Source organism: Photinus pyralis, unplaced genomic scaffold (assembly GCF_008802855.1).
Source record: "Photinus pyralis isolate 1611_PpyrPB1 unplaced genomic scaffold, Ppyr1.3 Ppyr1.4_LG6, whole genome shotgun sequence".
Lineage (NCBI taxonomy): Eukaryota > Metazoa > Arthropoda > Insecta > Coleoptera > Lampyridae > Photinus > Photinus pyralis.
In genome coordinates, this window is record NW_022170663.1 from 10,678,988 (window position 1) to 10,706,227 (window position 27,240).

The window sequence follows — 27,240 nt, forward strand, 5'->3', positions numbered from 1 at the left end:
ATATAGTAAAGGATGGAACCAGGCCAATTACAAGAATAATGGAGATGGGAAAACCAAGGAAGAAGTAGAGAGAAAGTTCAAGAAGGAAATTGACGGACCAAATCCAAGAAACAAGGATGGAAAGAGGGTAGAGAAAATGAAAATCCTAGCAAGAGACAGGAAAGAATAATATGGAGGAATTGGATACACAACAAGAAACCCACACCCAACGCCTGAAAGGACATAAGGATATTAGAGAAGAGTTATAAAATAATGTACCTATTTAAGCAAATACGTATGATAAAATAACAATTCTTTTTCACTAAGTGTACCTATAATACAGTAGAAAAATACACAGTTAACCTTAAACCCTAACTTATTGCTACTCTGTAGGGTGTTGGGTGGTTGAAAAATAATCCTCTGTGGAAAATACTTCCCTTTCACTTACACCTTCAACAACTGGCTCCCTAACAGCTACATTCTTCTTCTAAAACACAAACAATTAAACAAATACTACACTTCCTGTCTTACTAACAAATAACGGTATTAGCAAATTCTTAAGTTTTGCAGTATTGTCTGTCAAACCATACTGTTCTTCTGCTAAATCAATTTTTCTTTCGAGCGATTCGATGTTTGATTTAATGTGCTCTGTAAGTTTTTCTAATCTATCGACATGTGCGCACAATTCCTTCAAATTGCCACCGAAACCAACTGCCGTAGTTAACGAGCCTGTTAGTCCCACCGCATTACATCTTTCTTGCTGTACCAAAGTGAGTAAAGTTTCAAATTCTTCTAATCGAGTCAGCATATCCTCTACTGATTGTAGTATCGGGTTTAACTGTAAAGTCTCTACTACTGGGTATGCAATTTATGGCTGGATATGCCTACCTTTTGGTCCAAGTTAATTTTGGCGTATTTGCTGTACTCTTCTGATGTATTTTTCAACATGTTCGTAAAAAAATATTATGTTTATCGTTTATGCAAATTACGTAGAGTTGTGGCTATTGTCACAAAGGAATGCCAGTGGCGGGTCACGCAAGAGGACTAGATTATTCACAAACCTGATTTTGATTAGTTACATTATTTCTTTTAAATTAGAATTATTTACGTTCTTGACCCCAAGATATGCATCTCGCTCCTCGTTTCGAGCCAACACAATCACGGAATTAGCTGTCGTAACTGATTTGATTACAGTTTTTGCCACCCCTCTGTGAATGCTTCATTCACTGGGAAAATGTTAGTTGCAAACAAGTCAGTACACACACACAAACTCGGTAATTTCCACATATTAAAAGAATGATCAAAATTTATATGAATGTTACTTAGATAAGACCAAGTAATCTACATCAATCAATTAAAATTTATACCAAACATGACATGCACATTATAGAATATCAATTAGGGAAAACACAAAAGCATAATAAAATACGAACAAAAGAACACACAAAACAAACAAGGGCTGGTTAATTGATTTTTCCATCAACATAACATCCTGCGTAACAGAACGCCACTGTTTTTTTGCCCTCATCAAAGGAGCACTACACAGTCTTAATCTTTGACCTTCTCGCAATACTGCTATGGATAAAGTATTCATTGTTTAAATACTTTTAAACATTATCATTTACGATTAACGCAGACCAGTAGTGAGGCAACAATGAATAACGACAATAACCTATTACTTTCTCTTACCAATGGAATACGCATTATAAAATTTAATCGACCTTCAAAAAGAAATGCCCTCAATTCGGAGCTGTATGTACAAATAACAAGAATTCTCACTGAAGATTCAAAGAATGACAATGTAGTCGGTACTATTTTCACTGGAATTGGCGACTACTACACTAGTGGTAATGACTTTAGAATGGAAATTACTTCAGTTGAAAGAGAGTGTGATAAAGTGCAAGCCTTTATTAGTGCCCTTATCGACTATCCAAAACTGTTAATTGCCATTGTTAACGGTCCCGCAATTGGAGTTGGCGTTACAACGCTTGCCTTTTTTGATATTGTCTATGCCAGTGATAGGGCAACCTTTCAAACACCATTTGTCAAAGTGGGGCTTTGTGCTGAAGGGTGTTCCAGTTATCTGTTTCCTCGTATAATGGGTAAAACCAGGGCATGCGAAATGTTACTTTTAGGAAAACGATTTTCTGCAAAGCAAGCTTGTGAAGCTGGATTGGTGTCGGAAGTCATTCCACATGGAGAGTTGGAGAATTTTTTGAAACAAATATTGCAGTATGGTTCTCTTCCACTGAAATCTTTGTTGAAATCCAAAAAATTAATCAACGACAATGTGAGACAGAAGTTACATGAAGTGAACAAGCGAGAAATGGCTATGGTGGGTGAATGTATAGGCAGCGAAGAGTTTCTTAATTTTGCTATTGGATTTTTGTCTAAAAAAAATAAATTGTAAATATTTAGGGTTACAACGACTTACTTAAATGATTTAATAAAAACAAAAATCAATGACAATTTTAATTCCATAACATCAACACAATGAAGAGAAGTAAAACTGGGTGCAGTCTTCAAGAAAGAATGGTACCTACCATATAAAGCATCACTAAGGGAGGGCATGATACCAGGGACCCCAAAATCATCGACCTAACTATTAAATACAAAAATAAATTACACAAATTAAGTAAATACAAAATCGTTTTCTACGTTAATATCCCAAGGTACTTGAAACATGTCAACTGGCAAAGGCGTACAGTGCGAAGATTTGTAGTCTTTCATATGTTTGCGCAGCTAAAATTAAAATTGTTCAGCAAGGGCGCGAGTATCTTAATATACTCACAAGATACAAAGCCATTTGGTTTTTCTGTTCTGTGGGCATACTATCGCCGATTCGTAAAGGATAAGATTTTGAATGTTCTGAAATGTAGGACTCCAATAATGATCTACAGAGATCCGAGTTTATGCCAACTCGCTGCACAATTTGATCTAAAATTGACCGTTGATCTAAATATACATTACCTCAAAACGTACCTTGTGCTGTCAGTGTTGTTGACAAATACTCCTTTGCCAAGCTTATTTGCGACTCCTCAAAAATCAACGGATATCGAAAACGCATCAATTTGATTAGTAAATGATTTCCACGGTTTGAAGACAAATCACCCTCCCTACAAAGTAGCGTTACTACGCAAAAGCAAACAGTCAATTACTTTATGTTAATAACTTCATCTTCGGTGCGCCGAATAAGTAGTATAGGTCCGGGGTACTTTGATAATTGTTCGTAATTGTGCAAGTTGGCATGTTCTCGAATTGCCAATTTGACAATTGATTCCAAATACGCAGGCATTTGATTAACGGCCAACGGCAAGACATCGTCAAACGTCGCATCTAAAACCTACATTAACCAAGTCTCAAAATGTAAAAAAATTGTAAGCGAAAGCTACTTACGACGCCTTTAACGTCGGGATAGTTCATAGCGGCCCAGCTTGCAGAGTAACCGCCAATGCTCCATCCGAATAATATAATATTTTGTACTTTAAATCCCAGTTTATTAATGGCAAATTGCATTACGATATCTATTGCGTTTTGTTCTTGATCAGGATATGGTGTACCCTGTAAAATTCGACGTTCGTAAACTAACGTTAGCGGACCTCAATTAAACCTTTGCGTATACAGTGCGTTCGAGATATAAAATATACATATGGTTGATATATAAAAAAATGGAGAAATTCGTGATTCAATATTTAGCAAACTTGCATGCTGTGTGCTGTCAGGATGCACGGTGGTTGTGTTTACACGGGTATATAGATCGGATCGCGTCAAAGTAAACCTTCAAACGGAACATTGAACAAGTTGATGTAGTGTGATATGGCACACGGCTTTTATGTTTATTAAATATTGAATCAACCCTATGCATATTTTATGTTGTCGTATGACAAATTGTTTGCTCTTTTCAACTATCCTCATTTGAAAAACAAAAGTCCCATTGATTTCCGGTTACACCGGAAGTGATACCGGAAATTCCAATATGCGATCGGATAGATCGTAATGTTACATATAAAATTATAACGGGCTATCAAAAATGCGATGCTATCGAGTCGCCTTTGGAAGTTCAAGTTAAGTACGATTTCCCATGGAAACAAAAATTCCTCGACTCGACTCGACAGCAACTCATTTTTGATCGCATAGTACTTGACAAATTTTTTGTATTTCTCCAAATAAGAGATACTGAGGTGACCCTTTTATCCAGAACGCACTGTATAATATATAGGGCGAGCTAAAAAATGAAAAATATGAGACCCTCGTTACATTATACTTCAAAAATCCAAGACCATTAGGGAGCAAATAGCCTACAAACTAAGCGAACCTAGGTTTGATTCGACGCTTTCTCATCAGTGAATAACCTCTAGAGTCTAGAATTCAGTACCTATAGTTTCTAGGCTAGGCCGAGGGCTAGGATAAATAATGTGCGACAAAAGAGTGTGGTGCTAAATTAAGTGATCCATAAAAGTGAAATAATTATTACTGTCAACCAATATACTAACCGTGCTGCCTGCAAATCCTGGATGATTCCACCCAAGTACAGAATATCCGCCTTCTAGGACGGTTCCCATTATACCAATCTCGTAAAAACCCGCATTACCTTCACAACATATGACCAAAGTGCTACCATTGCCGGTAACATTTCTATTGTCGACAAACATAGTATCAATTTCATTGTTTTCCATTGTACCTAATTTAGAACGAACCCCTTTATTAACTTGTATTAACCTTGCCCTTCCTTGAAGCAGAGTAGTTTCTGCAAACAGGCTTATAGTACATGAACATTAGGCAACTAGGAATTATACCTAAAATTACTTGCAAAACGGAAATAGTTCCGGGATAAATCAGTCTAATACCGAAAGTATGAACGGCTAAATACCCCAGTATTTGGCAGGGTATACGAACTATGGACTGGAGTGAACTACGATTTACAACAGGTGGTGAAATTTGAATACGAGTTTTTGTCACATCTCTAAAACAACGATAATAAGATTAATTTTGGATCAAGGTTGTCAATTTACCCATTCAAATGTTTCCAGCTGTACTCGACAGGCCACGCAAAGAATTCAAATTCGTACATCGAGAGGGCTTTCTTTATTTTTGGTGTCATATTCGTTTGTGCAGTTTGTAATGTTTCAATAAAGTCGTGATATGTCGGATTCAGAGCTCTATTTATGCCTCTAATACAAAATGACACCACTAGAATTACGCCTATACTTGTTGCAAATTTGCTTAACGTCACTATGCCATCAGCTTCGAAAAAACCTTTACGATAAAGTACTCCTATTATCAGTGGTGAAGTGTACACTCCTAACTTCCATATCATCTGTATCTAAAATGACTTCTGTAGCCATAACTCTAGGTAATCAGCATAGAACTTTACCGAACGAATTACAGTATCACTCCAGTGTTCCATTGTTGACGGCTCGTACAGTCTCTAAAACAATTACGTTATGTACACTTTGTGAGAACAGACACACTATCTTACTTCTGGTAGTCCATCTCCGTAAATTTTTATTAGTCTTGGAGTAAACATACAATCCCATATGGCTTTGAGTGTTGACATTGCGGATATGTTTCTTCTAAGATCCGTTTTTGTGATTTTACGTGAATGTTGCAAAATTCTGATTAATAACATGAACTACCTGGGAAATTATTACCTTTTTCGCCAGTTCTGCAATTAATAAAACACAATTTCTGTTCGCCTATCTAGGTCCTTGTCAATAAAAACATAACCTCTACCATTCCATTGATTTCGTTATAATCCAGTGGCGTAACCGATAAAATACCTAACAATCAGTTGGTATCTGAGAGAATTTTCTACTATGATTTATTTTTTACTCGTAGGAGTCGTAGGCATTGATTATAGTGTGTATAATCAATGTCGTAGGTTTTATATTATATAGCATTGTATATTTATTATACAGGGTGGCAATTTGAAAGCTTACCACCCCCCATTAGTAAATAAACGAGATATTTTAAAAAATCAAAATCCGTTTCGGTAATTCGGAGGGGGAATCACAATGACATAGTTGGTGATGCACCCCCTCCAACCCCCTGCGCCCCAGCCACCTCAACTTTTAAATCTTAAATAGTGACCCCCCATATGTGATACGTCGTTGGAAAGCTCTGAAAAAATGCTTTCGAACCATACCAAATAGCATTACATTTAGGTTAGTAATTATCGTGCAAATCAAAAAATCAACTAGCATGATACATTTGAAATCTGTCGTATTTAAAACGCAACCGACGAACTAAGACAGAGAATAATTCAAAAATGTCGAAATATTGCAAAACCAACATTTGAAAAGGTTCGACAAGAGTTTGGGAATAGAGTATACTACTGTCTTACCAATAACGGAAACCATTTTGAACATTTATTGAAATAAAAGCCAACTTTAGAAAATGTGTCATATTAGTTTATTTTTTGATTTGCACGATAATTACTAACCTAAATGTAATGCTATTTGGTATGGTTCGAAAGCATTTTTTCAGAGCTTTCCAACGACGTATTACAGATGTGGGGTTACTATTTAAGATTTAAAGGTTGGGTTGGCTGGGGCACAGGGGGTTGGAGGGGGTGCGTCGCCAACTATGTCATTGTGATTCCCCCTCCGAATTACCGAAACGGATTTTGATATTTTTTAAAATATCTCGTTTATTTACTAAGTAAGACATGGGGGGTAGTAAGTTTTCAAATTACCACCCTGTATACAATGTATGTAGCAATCCATTAGTCCACTCAGCGGAAGACCAAAAACTGCCAAATCGGAGAAATAATTCGTGTAAAAGCGAGTTTTGGTACCTTGTTCTGGGCCCTCAACAGGCTTTTGCCCAATTACAGAGGGACCCGCATAATGCAGCTGTACATAAAATATCCTATGCGTTTTTTTGCGGGTGTCATAGTATAATATACAGGGTGCCCATTATGTATGGAATATAGTATATATCTCGGTAATTATCGAATATACGACATTTTTCTATATGAAAGTTGTTTAACAGCTGTTTATCTTCCATAATAAGGCAGCATTCCATTGTTTTTATTTCGGAAAACAAATGAATAATGAAAAACAATTAAATTTTTTTTTAATAGCAATGCACATTTCATTAGGCTCATTTGATAGCGGTTTTTGTTCTCTTCTCAATGGTGTATCACGTTAGCATCCGCGTAGAAGAACTGAATTTTTATTGCTTTTTGTGATACGTTAAGCCGCTGCCTTGCAGTTAATGGTGAACATTTTGAACATTCATTGCGATGAAAACCGTTTTACTGCTAATTTCGTTTTGTCTACAAAGTTTAATATGAAACGTAGGTATACGTTCATTTGTTTTATTTTGATGTAGGATATCTGGATTAATGTTATTGATCTAATTATAATAAATTTTTTTGAAAAAGAAAAGAGAATAAAATCTCTATCAAATTAGCCTAATGAAATGTTACACTGCCATTTAAAAAAATTGAAATTTCGTTTTTTTCGTTACTCATTTGTTTTCTGGAATAAAAACAACTGAAGGAAATGATTTTCATGTAGGAAAATATTGTATACTTACATTCGATATTTACCGAGATATATACTATTTATACACATAATGGGCATCCTGTAGATAGTAAGTTCCCTTTTGGTTCAAAACCCACCCCCTGATGTGACTTCGCACTGGTATTTCCAATTTTTCCCGAAAACTGATACTCTGTCGAGAAAAATGGATAGAACGTAGAGTATTCCTTATAAAATTCTACATTATTTATTTATGTCGTGCCTTAACCTCAGAAACTCGTTCACAAATATGGATCGAATCTAAACTAAAGTTATGCAAAATCGAGTAAAATAATAAACTCAGTAATAAATATCTCGAAATACTTTGACCACATAGTCCACATATGAATACTATATTCCAAATTGTTTTTTACAAACCGAGTTATAAAAACAGATATGACTTTTTTAGCGCATTTTTTAAATAATTTATTAAAGAAAATGTAGAAATGGATTTTATCTAAGGGCGATTAGGACGCCTGGAAGAAATGTATCCATTGAGGATGTTTTTTACATATTCCATAATTTTACACTTTTGCCGTTTACTAACGGTCCTAGAGATCATTTATAATTTTGTATTGCTGTCTGTCGTCTGTCTGTTGGTCTGTCCGTCTGTTCCTATGTATCTGTCCCTGTGAACGATAACTTTGTTTAGAAATGTCCGATCTCTGTTAGTTATGAACTGAATTGCATGAAATTCAATATGGGCATAGCTTTAGCCATATAATACGCAATGCCAAACGCAAGTTTCAAAATTTGATTTTGCGTATACGCAGTGGCAACTTTTTAATTTATGAAAGCATTTAAATAAAATTTGATACATAGCCACTTGGAACAAAGGAAAATCTAACATTAGTTTCAAACTTTAGGTTTACGCATGCGCAGTGCCAACTTTCTTAGGTATTTATGAAAGCATTGAATGAAATTCTTCTTATAAATTGTAATTGAAGTACCACGTCAAAAATGGATTGCACCTATGCAACGCTATCTGTCATATTTGTGGCCGGATTTTTACGATTTTAACAGAAGTTGCATCTTACAAATGGGAAATGAATGCAAGTGGAAATGCGCTTTTTGTAAATCGTTCACGATTACTTTTTTAACGTTTTTAACGCCTTTGGCCAAGTTGCTCAGGAAATGTTGCGGTGATTCAGAAATAGGTGCCGTTTCGTTAAAAACTACTTCAGCAGATATTCGTTTCAAAAGTCCTTGTGGTCGTTCAATGTTTTTGGTACTGATAACCGTCAAGTACTATGATTACTCGTTAACCGTACCGTGTTCTTAAATTAAATTAATGTAAGCGGTGTAAATGTCTTCAAATGTTCCTTGTTTCAAAAAACCGTTTTGCCAAGAAAAAAGAGAGAGGGCTATACTTTTTTATCTACTCGTCCGATTTTCAAAAATCTAGGCGATTTGGATTCTGCGGGCCAAAATCTATAAGAACCGCCGCAGTATTCCCATCTACCTATTCTTACACTATATTCCATATTGGGAAAAATCGTATAGGATAAAACGACGATTTTTTATAGGGAATAATTTGGGTTATGTCCATTTTTCTCGTCAGGGTAACAGTTTTTGAACAAAATTGAAAACATCAGTTCAAGGACACACTAGAGGGTGATTTTTGAAGCAAAAGGAGGTGAAGCACTCCCTCGAAAGTTGGGAACTCTTCTGATATATCTTTACTTGTCTGTAAGGAGTCCCTACCCACAATTTCATAACAAATTTTTTTCTTATATGGCATTTATTCAATTCAAGCGACAATATTCCCCTTCGGCAGTGTTCGTTGCAGGTGGTCATTACGTTAGCCCGAAAATTAAATTGCGAAGACGTCATAAAAAGATAATTTCATAGTAGGTAATTAAATAATGCTTATAGTAAGTACATACCACGATAATTAATAAAACAAATAGCATTGGTAGTGAAAGCAATTAGGAATGCCTTAGACTCGTTATTAATAGAAGGAATTCCATTACCCTCAAGTGACCAACATTTTTCAATTAGAATAACTCTAGCAGAATGAAGAAGCCTACAAAAATAATGAATGCTTTTAATTTTCTTGCAGTACTTACTCATGGATCATTAATAAATAATTAAACATATAAGACGTAGTTAAAATATTATAATTTCTTACTAACGAATACACATAATTATTTGTAATTATCTATAAACTAATCACACTTCTTATGGTTTTCATATAATGGGAATTTCTAATAAGAAATTGCAGTGTTTTTCTATAATTTATTGTGATTTAGAATATGTACTATTTATGCGGTTATGCATAGTTTCATTCAGAGTTTGCCCTGAACTTTGCACTTATTTTTTAACAGCGAGTTTGACTGATCTTCTTCGCTATCATTATATTTACAAATTTGGGCAATATTTTCAAATTCGATGCGTTCTTAATGGCTCGTGGTCGTGACGCACTTACTGTTTATGCATTGAATACTTTATGGAAGCTTTATCTTCAGGCTCAATTTCAATTACTTTAATGCCACTTGCACTTCCAAGTTAATTTTATATCAGACGAATTTAGTTCTATAATAAATGCAAAAAAATGGAATCAACCAACCGGTTATTCCTGTAAAATTGAATTCAAGGTAAGAAGGTGTAGTATGATCTTTGGAAGGTGGGAATTTGCAAGAGAAGGTTTCACTAATTAGTTTACATTAAAGCTTCCTTCTTTTATTTATCCAGTAAGTGGGTACAGTCGCATAACTAAAGTACTGCTCGCAGAACAGTCTTGGTGATTGGTTGATTTACGTTGGGTAAGTTTCTTTTAGTAAGAGCACTTTAATTTGAGTGAACGCAACAACGGTTTTGTCGTTGTAAACGTGATCTAGGTGAGCAATTCGGAACAGGTCACTTTTTCAACCTGCTGTACAAGTAGGTACCTATAGGTACTATGTACGAAACGTAAACAATTTTATAACTTTCACAAAAGTTCATGTGTAGGTACTACCAATACATAAAATGTCTAAATTGCTTAATGCTTAATTTATTGATTTTGATTTCTATGCAAATTTTTGGTCACGCATATCTTGTTCGAATTACTCTGTGCGTAGTCGGAGCAAGTTTTATACAAAATTGATATATTACCTTAATAACCATAACTCCATTGTTATAGAATAAATTATGGATCTACTGAAAAAAATTGTTTCTTGTGTTTTGTTTGATACTATGTAATTATTCGGATTGGGTTTTATTTTTAATTTCGATTACTTTCGCGAAATTTCATTATTGTTTATTTCTTGTCGAAAAACGTATTCGGAACTGATCTGCTTTCTTTCTCTACATCTACAACAATCGATTTGAAATAATGAATCAGCGACACTACGTTGAGCACTATTTTTTGTATAATTTGTTGTGCATGATTAACTCAATTATACCATAGTAAGTTTACAGCGTTTCACTTGCATTGCTCAACCATTTCTGACTGTGTCACGTTTTAGAATCTTGTTCGCATTACTTGTCTTAAATTGCGAATAAGATTTGTTCTTGCTTTGACCTTTGCGTCTCTCGGTAATTTAGAAAACACACATGAATTTTTATAAAGAGGTTGACGTTTTATTTGAGTAAAGCGTGGCAAAACTGTTGGACCTAAATAGTACCGAACTTTTAATTGGAAAAACATTCACAGATTTCGCAATCCATGCAACCATCGGAGACATCGGAAGTGATAATCGCATAATGCTATATGTAAAACACAAAATAGCCTTTATTCACTCGCAAGCTCGCACGTGTCGTAAACTTTCTGAATAATAAGCGTCGTAACATGTCTGTAATACTATCACGAGAAATGTGCGAGAATTTTAGATTCGAATTAACAAAACAATTAGGTACGCACTATTAAGTAAATACCTACCGTATCGACTTTCTTTAACCTTTTCTTTAACCTACCGATTGTGGCCGAGTAAGGTACAATCATCACATGATGCGACGCCGTCTCTTCTGTTTGAACGAAACTGGTAACTTCATATACCCATATAAAAAACATTTCCAATGCTAAAAACTTATGTACTTACAAATTATGACAATTTTTAATTGTTTGCCACTTATAGGTACTATAAGTACTATAAGGTACACTTTGCTTTTGTGAAGATTATTGCACATGAATTTATAAAAAGCACCTTATGTGTCGATGTTTTATACAAAATCCTGACCCGATGTACTGCCGAGTTTTTCAAAATAATATTAAAATATTCAAAATTGCATAGGTAATAATAACAATTGTAAGTTTTATTCTTAACTTTCCTATAAGATATACCAAGGTCAAGTTTTTAAACATTTTTTAATGTGTTCAGAGAGCGTCCCTGATGTAGGTTGCAGGAAAACCTAATTTAAATTAGTCGGAAGAATGCTCGAAACGGATCTAAGGAAATTTCCATATCTGCCACAGACGACAAATTCTTACCTCAGCCCAGGTTCGAACACCCGACCTTCGGCTATGTCACGATCCTCGAAGGAATGACAATGCCGTGGTTAACATTTTTCATAATAAGACATCCCCTTTATGTAGAAATTCAAAACCCAGCTAACAATTTCATGTTCCTTCTAACGGGTGATCAAAAATGAGTTGCTGTCGAGTCGCCTTTGGAAGTTCAAGTTAAATACGAATTCCCATATAAACAAAAATTCCAATGGTGACTCGAAAGCAACCCATATTTGATCGCATTGTATAAAAATCGTAAGAACGTCTCTAGAGAAAATTTTATACACCATTGTTTGTTCCAAGAACTTTTTTAAAACGTTCTTACAACACTATGCCCGTTTGCACCTACAAATTTAAGCGGAGCTTAGCTTAAGCGTCGCTTAAAATCCATGGCAACGATTATTGAGAAAATGGTTGCCATGGATTTTAAGCTACGATTAAGCTAAGCTCCGCTTAGATTTATCGGTGCAAACGGCCATTATACTATCAAAATGGGCACCATTTTATAGAACTTTTTAGTTTGTTAAACAGTTCTGTAATGTCTGCAAAATACACTTACGCAACTGTTAAATAAACATTCTCACAACTATTAAAGAATAACACAGTTACAAAATAATCTTATAAAAGTTCTGTAATAGTTGTAGAATACTGTCAAAGAATTTGGTTGTAGAACAAATATTGAACTCATACAATTATTCTTTAGCACCTCACATTGTTTTATTACACTTTTTTTTTGAGTTCTATTTAGAGGACTTTAAAATCGTTTAATTGTTGTTTTTAATAATAAAATGTTTCTGTATCGCATCACAGCGCTGCACACATTAACAATAAAAAGAACTATAAAAACGCCATAAAATAATCAACTTATCATTATAACTACATAATATTACGAATTAATTGCTTTGTAAGTAAAGTTTTAATTCGGAAGAAGCTCTATTGTTAAATATGTATCTAGTATATATATGGTAACTTTTGACGCGCCTTCAGTTCGCGTTATATTTCGTATGATGTTAAAAATTTAATAAAAATAAATAAATTCTAAATTGATGAAAAATTTTTAAGCAACAAACTGTAAAAAAAATAGTCAGAAACTAAATTCGAGTATAATTATCCATTTTATTGATGTTATTTTACCTATTTATAATGTAAATATTTTTTAATTTTAATTATTTTTCTTCGCCATATGGCTCGCGCTATGGAGACAGAAAGAAAGCTTTATTTTACCCTTTCAATATGGATTCAATATGGAATTGACAATATGTGACTTATTGGTTTTCTGAATTGTTGATATTTTCTTTGTCCATATGTGCGGATATATGTTTTTTTTAAGTGATCCTCAACTGGCCGAAAAATCTAATTGTTGAATTGAAAACAAAAACTGGCCCTCTAATATCTTCTGCGGCAACTCAAACAGGTATTAATATGGAAGTGGCATTGGCAACGCTGTATTACAATCGAAATTGTCTAAGTTAAGAACAAATTTTAAATTGTCCATCACAATCCCGGCGGTTTACTCCGATCGCCCTATAGTCCCTTCGTTATATTATAAATCATATAATTACATTTTGGTCAGTATTTAATAGAACCTAGGTACTCCCCAGTATTCCAAAGTCTTATTTATTGAACAACCCACAAGCACCCCGTTAGAGTTACAATTACGCGTTAAACAACACCCGTTAGGCGTTACAGTTCTATAGTGCTTTTATTTGAAACAAAAATGTTTGTATTAAAAGTTATTTACTCTATAATGATTTTATAACAACTGTGTTATTAGTTTCTATAACGGCCTAGGTTCGATATCGGCTTCATATTTTGTTGTCCGCAGCAGTATTGTAGCTTAGCAACCCTTTGCACAATAGTTCTACCACAGATATGTACGTATATTCATTGTGGTTCTACAAAGAAACTATGAGCGACGTTACGGAATAATTTTCTAAGTGCAGGAAAAAAGGAGAAATAATATTTCTATAAGTCACTATATTCATTGACTATAATACCCTATTAGTCAATCCGATTTTGCAACGGTTTAACAATAATTTGGTTCTATAAGGTCCGCTACTGTAAAATTGTGTTACTGTACACCCTACTACATTAGCACTTATCCTATAAATTCTCTATAAACTATGGTCTAAAAGCGTTCTTGCAATAAATTTAAAAAACAATTCAGTTTCTGAAGGCAAAATAGTGTCATGTGCCACATTAATGCCACATTAGGTAATCCATTAATTCAGTGTTCTAGATACAATTATAAAACAATAACAGAATGTAAAAGTAGTACCATTGAATTTATAACTTATAAATTCAATGGTAGTACTATTACTCCAAACTTACAGAACTACTTTACTAGCTGGTAGCTGGGCACTTTTGTGTTCAGCCATCACAACTGCATTATCATAGCATTGTTACTGACAAGTCCATACCGTCTCTTTGCAATTGCTTTAGAATAGTTCAAGCTAAGTTCAATATTTATATAAATTTGATGTACACTATGCATAATTTATCCAAAGTTTATATCAGAAATCAGAAACGCCGAAAAGTGTTACACGCAAATTTTATGTAAACTTTATGCACACTTTACGCAAATGTTTGCATCAATTTTGTATAAAATTTGCATAAATTTTGCAGCGTGTTGGTTCCGGTTGGTGCCAACCGAGGCTCCCTCGTCTTTTGCGCCCTCGGCGTTGACGCCCAGTGTTCGTGCCCTATCTGCCATACCTTAGTGAGTGCCATACGTTTTGGGTGGCGCACATTTAGGGGAATAACTTGTGCACTGTCTTTATCTTAATCTGACTTGGATCGTATTACTTATAAGCCAATAAACACATTTGGGTAACCTTCTGAGCACCTATTCTTCCCTTAATTTCATTTACCCATCTACCTATACTTCTACAATAGTGAAAATAATAGTTTACACTATCCCTCTATACTTCTGTAATTCGTTACAGGGAGCCACATTAAAAAAAGTGGTGAAATTATTAGTTCAGCAACCAAAAGAGTTACAAAGACTTGTACGAAATTGTTATCTGGGGGTTTTTGAACATTATTTTTGCCTTTACTTTTCAACCTACTATACATTTACAAATATCCATGCTCGAACCCGGATTCGACACAGGGACCCTTAATACCGCAGCCGAACTTCAACTGGACTGCATCTGAGATTAGTTTTCAAAAATGTAAACAACATTCCACGGGAATTCTTGATCGGACAACTAAAATTTGTTCCTTAACATAATCACGGTTGTACGCAACAAATTTCGTCGAATCCTCTTCGTTGTCCGACCAATTGCAATTGCAGTACAATTTTTTTTCCTGATTCGTAATTTTCATGCTCAGAAACCCCCAACTTTCATCAAAATCATTTTCTCGTGCTAGGAATTTTGCAAAATCGCAAAGAGCATGCCATAAAACCTATTCAAAGACGTGTCACCAGTCTTCGTAACTCCTATGGTTGCCGAGAAAAAAATTAAAAGAAAAAATGCAAATTTCTCAATTTTTTTGGAGGGTGGTTCCCAAACGAAACACATTATAACCTCGGTTTATTTGGAAAAGGTGCTTGTTTTAATCCCCTCTACCGCCTAATTTTTTTTACAAACTTATATGTAACACTCTATAACAAAGATAGAACTCTACCATTTTTTTCGTATCCAGTGTTCCTGGTGTAGATTCGCCATGTTTAGAACATCCTGTATAAAAAAACCCAAGAAGTAGGCGAACAAGGAACAAGACAATAGTCGAAATGGCAATTATAAAGCAGTGTGTAAAAGATATTATTTACAGAGGGTGGTGAAAAAATGACATACCTACCTACCTGGTATATTTAAATAACGCCATAAAATTGTTTTTTACTGGCCGACTTTTTGTCGTGTTCTTGCCGAAAGAAGACCAAAACAAGAAACTGCAAGACCAGAATAAGTTCGATAAGCACTAGTAAGGACATTTTAAAATCAGCTTGGCACCTAGAAATAAATAATGCTGCCACGAGAAGTGTCTAAATCGGAGTGGTTGTTATATAGAATGGTATAGAGAAGTAGCAGATGCAATATTGTACCTACGCAAATGTTACAAACACAAAAGTTTAGATTTTTAGCTTCCTAGCATGTGCTAGGTAGCTATTGCGATAGCCGTTTTTTGAACATTTCAAAATTTCATCAAATGTCGACGTTTTAGACCATTTTAAGCAACTTTTAAAGAATAAAATTTTTTTCCGTCTGTATGTACGTACGTACGTACGTACGTTTGCAATTTTCTGAGAAAACGGCTCGACGGATTTTGTTGAAATTTTGTATATATGTTTTAGGCATACCAAACAGAAAAATAACGGGCCGGATTTTTGAAAAGAAATTTTGGAGCGCCGTAACGGAATCGAACTTTTTTTTTCAAATAGCAACCTAAAATTTTTATTCTATTATTTGGAAGACCTTATTTTCCTGTGTACAACCTACAAAAAATTGGGCCGGGTTATATTATCAAAAAACGGAGAAAAAAATTGTCAAAGTCAAAAAATTGTGTTGCATATGTGCAAAACGCAACGATCTTGTTTCTGAAGCAATTTAAACGAAATTTCTATGGTAAGTCCCTTTAATAAAAGCAAACAAAATTCATGCGCAAAAATCGTGTTGCGCATGCGCAGAAATGCAATTTTCTTATTTATGGAACAATTAAAACGAAATTTGGATGGTAGGTCCTCCTAATAAAAGAAAACAAAATGCATGCGCAAAAAATCGAGTTGCGCATGTGCAACATCCAACTTTCTTATTTATGGAGCAATTTTAACGAAAATTGGATGGTAGGTCCCTCTAATAAAAGCAAACAAAATGCATGCGCAAAAATCGTGTTACGCATGCGCTTTCAGCTAGGAAGCTATTCGTCAAGAATTTGACACCTGGTTATTTTTACCTTTGGTTAACTTAGTGACTGATTGGACCTTAAAAAATATTCCTCATATAATGTACAAGTCTTAAAAGGTACCGTTTTCTATTTTTATACGTGCATGACGACCTTGTGAGTTGTTCAAGTCTGACGATGCTCTTCAACCCTTTATACACATGGATCTGGATCGAACCGAAAAAAAAAACCGAAAACCTTATCGCACCGTTTCTTTGTCAGAAACGATGTTTGCATTTTTTTTTAGCTTTTATTTTGAAACTGCTAGCTACATATGTTATTTTCTTATGGCCGTTTGCACCGACAAATTTAAGTGGAGCTTAGCTTAAGCGTAGGTTAAAATCCATAGCAATAGCAACCATTGCCTCAATAATCGTTGCCATGGATTTTAAGCTACGTTTAATCTAAGCTCCACTTAAATTTGTCGGTGCAAACGGCCATTAATATTTTATGTTTGAACCACGTTTTTGTGTGTGAAGTGAAGTTTTGCGAAAAATGGAATCATGATAATTATATTTGGAACCGTAACTCTTATAATATAAGTATGAACTGGAACTGTTATTGCCAATGAGTCCGGGTCGAGGTCCGGGTTCCCCGCAAAAAACTGTTGTGGACCAAAAAATTCGAAACCGCTATTATTTTTGAACCGAAGCTCGAATCAGAACTGTTATAAATATTTTTTCGATAAACCGTTATCTCCAATAGGTCCAGATCTTCGGTTTTTTTTTTGTACAACTTCAACTGAAAGTTGTTTTTCTACCACCTAAGGACAGACAGACGGACAAAGCTAGTTTGATAAACAATATTTACTTGGTATATTACTATAGTGGCAAGGGTGGTCCCAGCCGGTTTGTGCACTGCTACCTTTTCGTTTATTATGCTCCCCGGTCTTGCCTATCCTCCAGGAGTACCTGCATTTTTAACAAAGTCCAGGATTTTGGTAGGGCGAACCCTCGTTACGTCCTCTTGTATAATTTTTAATTTCCACGTATGGGTTACCTTACCTTTGCATATGCCTCACATTGGCAAATGACGTGGTGTGGTGGTTCTTCTTCCACACCACAACTCCTGCCGAGCGGGCTGTCAGTCAGTCATCCGTTTAGCGGGAAATCGGAGTTTGGACCACTTGCGCATGCGTCATTCTGCCCAAAAGTTTTTCAGCTCTTCCTCTTATATCTAAAAAAATATATGTACCAAATTTGTTTCCAATCGGTTCAGCCTTTTGGCCGGAAATTAGCTATCGTGGTTAATTAAAAAAAATTCTTTACTAAGAAAAACTTAAATACTTACTTGAAAATTATCAATTGTACCTATATGAACAATGCCATGTCAAACGAAATAAAATGTTGTTTAGAATTAAAATCTGATCTAAAAAAGGGGCATTCCATTTACAAAATCCGAAGTTTTTTTGAAAAACTGAAACAGCATTTTTTTTACAATTTGTGGATTATTATGAAAAATGATTTTGATTATTTCATCAATAACCTGCATTTTTTATAGGTACCCCCAATACTTTACGTTGAATAGTCATACTGAAATATAAAGAGTCAAAGTACGCGCCTTATATGTTAAATTTTTTCTTAACATAAAGGTGAATAAAAAATGGGGTTATGCGATTTAAAATACGGAAGTTGGTACATACTCTACACCGGAAGTGTTAGAAAACGGCCACTAATTTGAAAAAGTAGCTCAAGGTCGTGGACCTTAGTGTGTAAATTTGTATAAGGGTATCATTTCCATTCTCCCATATAAGGCTAATTGTCCTTTTAAAAGAAAGACCCTGTATCCCACAGGATGAAAGAGGGATTACAAACTGCACCCTGGGGATTAAATCCCGCACTTTGCTTTGGTCCCTTGGCATAATATACGAGCAATATCCAATTAGGTACATACACATAGGTACCAGTGATTCAATTGTTGCACCCTGTCTTTCGTAAAAGGTCACGTGTGGAACGCCACACCGGTGCTAAAGGTTATAAATGTTTGGATCTTTGGATGCACCAATAGCTCACAGAACGTTCTAACAGGAAAAGTGCACTATGATGCATTAGGTACATTCTGTAACTTCAAGTCGTTCAGGTGTGTTATAATGGAATAGTAAAATACACACACAATTACGGTGGTTACAGGGCTATGGAGCTGTTATTAATTAGTCTCTCATTAGCATCCAACCAAATAATTTTCTAACGCAACGAGGAAGTCTCGTTAGTTAATATGGTAATTGCAAGTGGTCTACGCAAATAGATAATATTATGTAGTAGGCAGATGTTTTTTATATCTATTTCATAATGCCTACCTGTTGATGTAACTAGTAATGTCAATGTGATTGATGAGTTATTTATAACGGCCTTGCCCTGTTAAATTCCACAACGTGTGCAAAGTGGTTCAACTTGATCTATATACTTCATTTTTATTTGGAATTTTATTTTCGAAATTTGAAATTGGGTGCTTTTCGTAGGTATTATGAAAACTACTGACCGTAATTTGGCCGGTATCATAGAGGAATTGTATTTACTCAATGCCGGTATAGAAATATTATTTGACACATATCGGCATTAGGACGTTAGGTAATAGCTATAAATATAGGTACCCGTGGCAAAGAAGCGAATTGGACTAATGTCTATTTAAAAGAACTAAGGGTTTATGTACCACTTCCTGATGATTTAAAATATGGACGCCCATTGCACGGATTACGACTTTTAGTAGATGGGGAAAATGAAAATGCTCGTTCCTTTACTTTCATAAATCATAATTAGATTATGTATATACTGCAGTATTTTCATGTTTAGTTAATTAATTAACTTATTATTATTACTTCGATTTATTCATTTGGTTCGCCCAGGTATCATCGAGGCTATATTCGGATTCTGTACAATGGCAAAATTCAAAGTAGGTAAATACTCGTAAGTGCTCCTTCATACTGGGCGACAATGCCCGTTTGCACAGACAAATTTAAGCAGAGCTTAGCTTAAGCGTAGCTTAAAATCCATGGCAACGATTATTGAGACAATGGTTGTCATGGATTTTAAGCTACGCTTAAGGGTTGTAGGACAATTCGCACCCGGACAATTCGCACCAAGGAAAATTCGCACCAAAGGTATTTCGCACCCGGACGTTTCGCACCAGGACAATTCGCACCAGGACAATTCGCACCCGGACATTTCGCACCAAGGAAAATTCGCACCCAAGGTATTTCGCACCCGGACGTTTCGCTCCCGGACAATTCGCACTCGGATAATTCGCACCAAAATTTCGCTCCCCTGAGAGGGTATTTTGTGTACGGTTGATTTTTAACATAGAAAGTCGGCTGTGAAGTATTAAATTAACTCAGAGCTTGAAATCTCCAATATTAAATTTTTTGCAAGGGAACCTAAAAACTAACATTAGACAACGGTATAAGCAACGATGAAACTTACGTATAAAAAAGTCAAAAGGTCAAAAGGCGATATCCTAACTAATAAAATACCCAATTAAGGGCTTTGAAATTGGAAACCATCTGCACTTCCAAAATCAGTGCCCGGTTTAGCTAATCTTACCTTGTCATCGTTGACCCAGATCCGGGCATTGCATGTTAAACTAAGAGTCGATGGATCCTTCTTTGCTCTTCTCGCTCGACACAGCCATGATGAGCAGTTTTGGAGTTTAACGTTCTTAGCAAAGAGGTACATGTATCCTTCATAGATTATGTATCTCTTTCCCCTTTTCGTTGTACCGAACTCCATTGTTACGCGCCCCGTATAGTTTGCACCGCCTAAATTTCATATCCATTATCAACTTGTTGTAATAAATCAAATTTCAACTTTTAGCCTCAGGGGCAAGTCCATTTTTGATGATATTTTCCTTGATTTTGGCATTTTAATGTGGCACTTAAATATTTAGATATGTTGGTTAAACAATAGCCATACAATTTGTAGAGGAATAACTTTTTTAATAGTATTTATGAGGCAAGAATTCATACGTACAATCCTATGTACCTTTTTAAATGGAATGGACCATATCAAAGCAGTAGAGATTTTAGGTCACTTTAATAGCATCCATATCACTCAAAATCTGGAATTTAGTACTTATTTTACTGTAATCTCCGTATTAAACATGAGAACACTTGTTAAAAGTACCATGAATGAAAATTTATTTAAAAAAAAAAACAAAAAAAGGTAAAAAGACACTCATCCGTCATGTAAATTGTCCATGCACTCATGTTCACAAGTAGACGGATGCTGCTAAACGCTGGTATCGGTCTATCAGCAAAACTGTCACCTGACCTGACATTTCTTAAACCTATTTACCCAGTTTTATTGTAACAATTCACAATCAAAAGGAATATAAAAGTCTAAATAAAATTTTAACAATTATTATTTGTTAATAGCTGCAAGTTAAGTTTCCTAGTTCTTTAACCTTCGATGTCGTCCATTTAAGGACACATAACGAAATACGTATGTATTGTCTTAAAAGAATCTCAAGTAAATTATAATCATATTTGAACATAAAACAAATCGATTCTTGAGAGTTTCCGTAAAATTAAAGAGATAAGAACTGTAAAGTAACGAAAAAAGCACAAAATGTTGATAAATATCGAGAAAAAAATTGTTCTTGCTATAAATTATATGGCTATTATTTAAATAATATACTGAAATTGTGAAGATCCATGACTCTCAATGGGGTGCTTAAGAAGCTTCGGAGAAATAACACCAAAATCTACCCATTTATTATTATAACAATTTTTATGGGGAGATTTTGGTGTGCATTAGAAACGATACAGAGCTATTTCTGCAAATTAAAATAATTTTCAAAAAACGCTTTGGCACGTCAAATTGATCATGGAAGGAAACAGTGTCTAAAATAAAACTTGCTCACTAATGTCTTTACCTCGCATCGCTGACAGTGCAACCCTTAAAATCTTAAATGATACATCGTTGGTAAGGTCGCCCATGTCTGAATTCGGATATGAAATTTTTTTGGTTTAGTTGTTTCATTTCCAGGGCATTCGACGTTGCAGGTACAAGTTTTCTCTTTTTTATACTTGCAACTGCATAATTTTGACGCACGATCGCATTAGCTTCTATTACATAGTGATCGGCTCGACATCCTTCCAATGACATAAACAACAGCGCGCCCTCAAATTACTTTTAAAATATTTCGAAAATATCAAATCTAAAAAATTATGGTCTCACCAAATTCAGAGAAGGAAAGCCTTTCCAATGATGTCCTATCTTCCTTGTTGCGCAATTACCAATGCTAAGGGTTTTGCTTTAGTACTAGGTATGCCATACAAAAATTAAAAAGGAAGTATATAGGTACTTAATAATTACAAACATTTAAAAGAAAAAATCATCAATATCGACCTGTTCCTAAAACGTTTCAAGATTTTTAAAAGCTTTACTGTTTTGATTATTAACAATCTCTTAAAAAATTGCCAGAATTTTTCCATGTATCTCTTCAAACTATAACATAAATAAGAGTAAGAAAATCAAAAAGAAACTTTTAAGTTCATTCACTACCATAGTTGTAGCAAAGATAACGCAAAAAAATAAGCAGTTAGTGTAATTTTACTCAGTCACCAATAATCAACATAGAGCCATATGTGATCAAAGAAACGTAAAACTGGTTCTAAGAAAACTGGAAACTTTTCTGAACACCACCACAACACTACCACCAGAAATAAAATTTTTTAAAATTAAAAAAGTATACACAAAATCAAAACTCGTGCTCAGATAAATTTTAAAATACCACTCTGTCAAACGTTCAAGAATGAAGATACTATACAGGCGGTAAAGTCCTAATTAGTTGTGGTCATACGTACTTAAACCTGATTTTTCGGACCTAATTACTTTTACCTTGTAATAAACCCTATTCATCTTCCAGAAATAATAGAAAGGATGTCATTACGATATTTCTCTTATTGTTTCTTTATGAAGTGGAATTTGTGTTATCGGGGTCTTTTCAAATTTATCTTTAATTATAATATTATCATAATTACTTATCCAAATTTAGTGCCATCTATGAAATGCACTGTTCTATTGTCATTTATACATACTCGTTTTGTCTAAAATAAATTTAATTCATTTCCTTTGTCACCCTTTTCAACTAATGAAATAAAGGACAATTTTTTATGTGTCTTCATTAAGAAATCTTTATGTAAGGGAGCGTTAAAGTTACTTCCTTTTTCTATTTTCATCTTGATCTTATAATGTAATTATTTTCTCAAAACGAAAGCGCAGTAGATAAAAATTATGTGTTCTTAAATTACAGGATTTAACTATATCAGACCCTTCATACAACTTCAAAAAAAACCAGCGTGATTATATTTAAGAAATGGAAATACTTAAGAATCGCGATGTGTTGAAAATGAAAGACCAAATAAGTATTACTTGAAACATTTTTCCATGAAGTAGATGTTTACTGCACTACTACATACATTCTGTAAAGGCAATCGTCTAGTAGCCTCTTAAAAATATTTAAAAAAAGATTTACAGAATTATCCGGGTGTGAATTATTCGGGAGCGAATTTTTCGAGTGCGAATTGTCCGGGAGCGAAATGTCCAAGGTGTAAAATGTCCGAGTGCGAATTATCCAGGTGCGAATTGAGCGAAATGTCCAGGGTGCGAAATATCCTGGGAGCGAAATGTCCGGGCGCGAATTGTCCGCACACGACGCTTAAGCTAAGCCCCGCTTAAATTTATCGGTACAAACGGGAATTAAGGAGCGCTGCTAAACAAACCAGGGTGAAGGGGCACTTACGAGTATTTACTTTGAATTTTGCAAGTGTAAGCATATGCTCGCTTTTATTCATACGGGCCAATATCTCAGATACCTTAGTCAATTGCAAAAATAAGAAAAAATTAAGTATCGTCAATAATAGTGGAACCGTCTTCCTTTATTCAATGCTTTTTTTATTTAACAAATATAACAAAATAAGCAGCAAGACCAACGAGTGTACTAAGTGAAAGTAAAAAGTTGACAACCTGGGGTACTAGTATTTTTCATAAACGTGGAAATATTTCATCAGTAGTGGTCGTACCAGAATCTATTTTGTTGAATTAATTATATTTCTCAAGAAGGTCTGGTTGACCTCGTTAGGTACTACAAGTGAAATTGTGAATGAATTATTTCTTCACCTATATATTAGTAGTATAATTAAAAAGAATTATTATCATCATTGGTTGCGTTATTAAAATATCTACACCTAATAGGATTTTGCAGTCTACTTCTTTTAGTTGTTGTTAATTGTTAAAGTGCGAGAAAAAATTGCTGCTAATAATATTATTCTTCAAAGTATTGATTAGTCGTATCAATTTTCTTTGCTTGAATTTAGTTTGCTATTGAACTACAATTGCCGCAAATCACAAAATAGAGTTAAATTGATCAAGTAAATTGGGGTTACATAATCGGAAGAATTCGGTAAACAAGATAGCATGAATATTTATTTATGTGTAGGAAATAGTCATTCATTAATAAATATTTGATCAACCATAATTATTCAATTTGTTAAATTAAAAAAAAGAAATTGTAAATATATTTTGCTTGACATAGTAAGCCATTATAAGCAATATGACATAACTACAGAGTACAGACACATGGTTTCTTCTTAACTTTGGAACACAGGCGTTTTCGAGCGTGGCGAAAGTTCTGACGCGATTCTGGGACACAGGAGTAGTGAACGCTATGTAAAAGTGTAGACTTGTTTACAAGTAATAAGCATTTAACATAATTTTTAATATGAAATTCGCATTAAACGCTTCCTTTCACATTCCATTAGCCTAAAATAATACCAGTAACCTACCTGAGGTGCGTGACAGAAGAATGACCATACATTACTTAAATATAACCATCAGACAATACAATAAAATTTATTTTATAGAAAATGATAGCGGAAGATCTTAGGCCGAATCCAGAACTGAGAGGCACAGGTCCAATTGCAGAATGGTACAAAGGGCAATCGATATTTATAACGGGAGCGACGGGATTTATGGGCAAAGTCTTGTTGGAGAAGCTTTTATTTCAGTGCAACGGAATAAAAAACATCTACATCCTCGCTCGATCAAAACGTGGAAAAACGCCCCACGAACGTCTACAGGATATGTGGAAACTGCCAGTAAGTTATTTTTTGCTCCAGTGGTCTCCTTTTGGGTAACCCGCATGTGTTGCATTTTTAGGTCTTTGAACGATTACGAAAACACGAACCTGACGCATTAAAAAAGATAGTCCCTCTAATCGGCGATTGTCTAACTGATAATTTGGGTTTAACTGAAGATGATCGCAATCTGATACGAGAGAACGTCTCCATCGTTTTCCACTGCGCGGCCACCTTGAAACTCGAAGCAAAATTAAAAGACGCGATTGAGCACAATACCGCGGGAACCGAGAAAGTTCTGCAATTGGCCAAAGAAATAAAAAATCTGAAGGCTTTTGTACATCTCAGTACCGCATTTTGCTCCGCCGATCTACCCGAATTTAAAGAAAAGGTCTATCGTACCGCCGAAAATCCCGGAGAGATTATTCAAGTTGCCAAATGGATCAAGGATGACGCTCTTGAAGTGGCTACGCCGTTGACAATCCATCCCCATCCCAATACGTACACCTACACCAAACGCCTCGCCGAAACTCTAGTCGCTGATGAGTATCCCCATCTCCCAGTCGTAATCGCGCGACCATCGATCGGTAGGTCATACTCTGCCAATTTATAACCAATCTACTATCACGATTTTTCAGTTACCCCTGCTGTAATGGAACCGGTACCTGGATGGGTTGATAGTTTAAATGGTCCCATGGGTATAATGATCGCGGCCGGAAAAGGTGTGATTCGTTCCATGCTCGTTAAATCAGATAGTCGCGGACAAGTTGTGCCCGTAGATATCGCTATAAACGCGCTAATAGTTATTGCTTGGAAAATAGGATCGGCAAAAGAACGGTAAAAGGTCAAAAGGTTAATTTCAAAAATCGCCGACACGTAGACATTTTAGGCCACCTGAAATTCCAGTATACAATATGACTACCGACCCCGTTATTAAAATCACATGGGGGGAAGTTTTGACAATGGGCAAGAAGATTGCTTACGAATGTCCTTTCGAAGGCCAAATATGGTACCCTGACGGTGACCTTCGTTTGTCCAAGTTTGTCCATCAGCTGTGCTGTTTCTTCTTCCATTGGATACCGGCTTATTTGATCGACTTTTTGATGTTAATACTTGGACAAAAGAGATTGTAAGATAACATATTTTCAACGAATGGGTCTTGATATTAGAGTTCTAGCATGGTCAGGTTGATGCGAAGAATCGATGATGGCTTACAGTTGCTCCAATTTTTTACCACTCGTGACTGGTCATTTGAAAGTAAAAATTTCTTTGCACTTACGACGGACATCACGCCCGTGGAGCGTAAGCTATATTCAATGGACTTCGAAATTATACCAATTTATGAATATTTGACCGTATGTGTACTCGGTGCCAGACAGTACATTATGAAAGAGGACCTATCCACTATACCACGATGCCGACGAATTCAGTTTGTGTATGTTCTCTAGTGTATTTTTTATAATATGCACTTATAAACTTTTATTTCAGGCTATACCTTGTGGACAGGTCATTCAAGTTGGCATTTTATTTAGGACTAATTTGGATATTGTATTGCTGTTCGGAAAGCGTTCAAAACATTTTCGATTGTGTTGGCACTGTGTTGCAGCGATTTCCTTTTCTGGGTTTCTTCATACCTAATAATAAATCATTATAAAGCATTTTTAGTCATAAACAGGCGTTGAATGTCATCTAGTCAAAATACATTCGTTTTTAAATGTTTTCCATAAGTATGTGTTGGTACCTTGAATACTCTTAAAGGTTTTATGGGATAGGTTAATTTTATGCAATTGTTAAAAGTTCGTACAATAAAAGTTAATGCCAAAACCAATCCTTAATAAAATGGCGGGTTCAAATAAGAATGCACTGTCATCCGAATATGAATTGCGTAATATCCACGTAGATCAGCGTAAAGGGTACCTATTCCAAAAGAAAGAACGACGAGAAACTTAATGGGAATCTCAAAAACTTTGAGTGAAGGTTAAACCCTAAGAAAACATACGTAAAGAGAAAAATACTCAGTAATAATGTAAGATGCCAGGTATTGTTAATATGCAAATACAAATCCGTAAAAACGATTCAATGGAGCCACCACTGATATCAGAAGAAAGAGCAACCACTCCAAAGGTAAATATGGTAAAGTCAAACTCAGCCCTTTTCATGCAGACGCCAAATCAGAGAAGTAATGGCGTACCACAGATATACTTTTCTTTACGTATATCTGTGGGCGTACTAAGAGAAAACATTTGCATTTACCAAAAGACTCTGTTAAACAATTGGAAATAATAAACCCTGATATTGCATTTGTCAACTTACACAAGGTTCATAATTATCAAGGGTATTATGTTTGATTG

At 35.1% G+C, this 27,240-nt stretch overlaps 4 protein-coding genes across 5 annotated transcripts; 2 read left to right on the forward strand and 2 right to left on the reverse strand.

Moving 5' to 3' along the window:
- Positions 1 to 271: 271 nt before the first annotated feature.
- LOC116173332 (biogenesis of lysosome-related organelles complex 1 subunit 4) lies at positions 272 to 1,026 on the reverse strand. The gene is made up of 3 exons (XM_031490718.1): positions 868 to 1,026; positions 515 to 817; positions 272 to 466 (listed from the first exon to the last, which is right to left on the reverse strand). The coding sequence occupies exons 1-3, from the start codon at positions 925 to 927 to the stop codon at positions 362 to 364; spliced, it is 468 nt and encodes a 155-aa protein (XP_031346578.1). The 5' UTR covers positions 928 to 1,026; the 3' UTR covers positions 272 to 361.
- A 481-nt stretch (positions 1,027 to 1,507) lies between these two features.
- Positions 1,508 to 2,448, forward strand: LOC116173331 (enoyl-CoA delta isomerase 2, mitochondrial-like). Its single transcript, XM_031490717.1, has one exon. It carries the CDS (start codon positions 1,634 to 1,636, stop codon positions 2,387 to 2,389), a length of 756 nt encoding a protein of 251 aa, XP_031346577.1. The 5' UTR covers positions 1,508 to 1,633; the 3' UTR covers positions 2,390 to 2,448.
- On the reverse strand, positions 2,437 to 5,722 carry LOC116173329 (phosphatidylserine lipase ABHD16A). Of its 2 annotated transcripts, XM_031490715.1 has the most exons (11): positions 5,459 to 5,722; positions 5,354 to 5,407; positions 4,992 to 5,302; positions 4,776 to 4,942; positions 4,473 to 4,726; positions 3,376 to 3,540; positions 3,138 to 3,322; positions 2,962 to 3,095; positions 2,771 to 2,916; positions 2,638 to 2,721; positions 2,437 to 2,581 (listed from the first exon to the last, which is right to left on the reverse strand). In XM_031490715.1, exons 1-11 carry the CDS (start codon positions 5,606 to 5,608, stop codon positions 2,570 to 2,572), a joined length of 1,662 nt encoding a protein of 553 aa, XP_031346575.1. In that variant the 5' UTR covers positions 5,609 to 5,722; the 3' UTR covers positions 2,437 to 2,569. The 2 variants fall into 2 exon arrangements, with proteins under 2 accessions (XP_031346575.1, XP_031346574.1); XM_031490714.1 differs by having other exon boundaries at positions 2,437 to 2,721; positions 5,459 to 5,721.
- A 4,439-nt stretch (positions 5,723 to 10,161) lies between these two features.
- On the forward strand, positions 10,162 to 26,608 carry LOC116174266 (putative fatty acyl-CoA reductase CG5065). Its single transcript, XM_031492156.1, has 7 exons — positions 10,162 to 10,270; positions 24,677 to 24,910; positions 24,972 to 25,476; positions 25,528 to 25,726; positions 25,779 to 26,018; positions 26,067 to 26,324; positions 26,378 to 26,608. Exons 2-7 carry the CDS (start codon positions 24,680 to 24,682, stop codon positions 26,541 to 26,543), a joined length of 1,599 nt encoding a protein of 532 aa, XP_031348016.1. The 5' UTR covers positions 10,162 to 10,270; positions 24,677 to 24,679; the 3' UTR covers positions 26,544 to 26,608.
- The last annotated feature ends 632 nt before the right edge of the window (positions 26,609 to 27,240 follow it).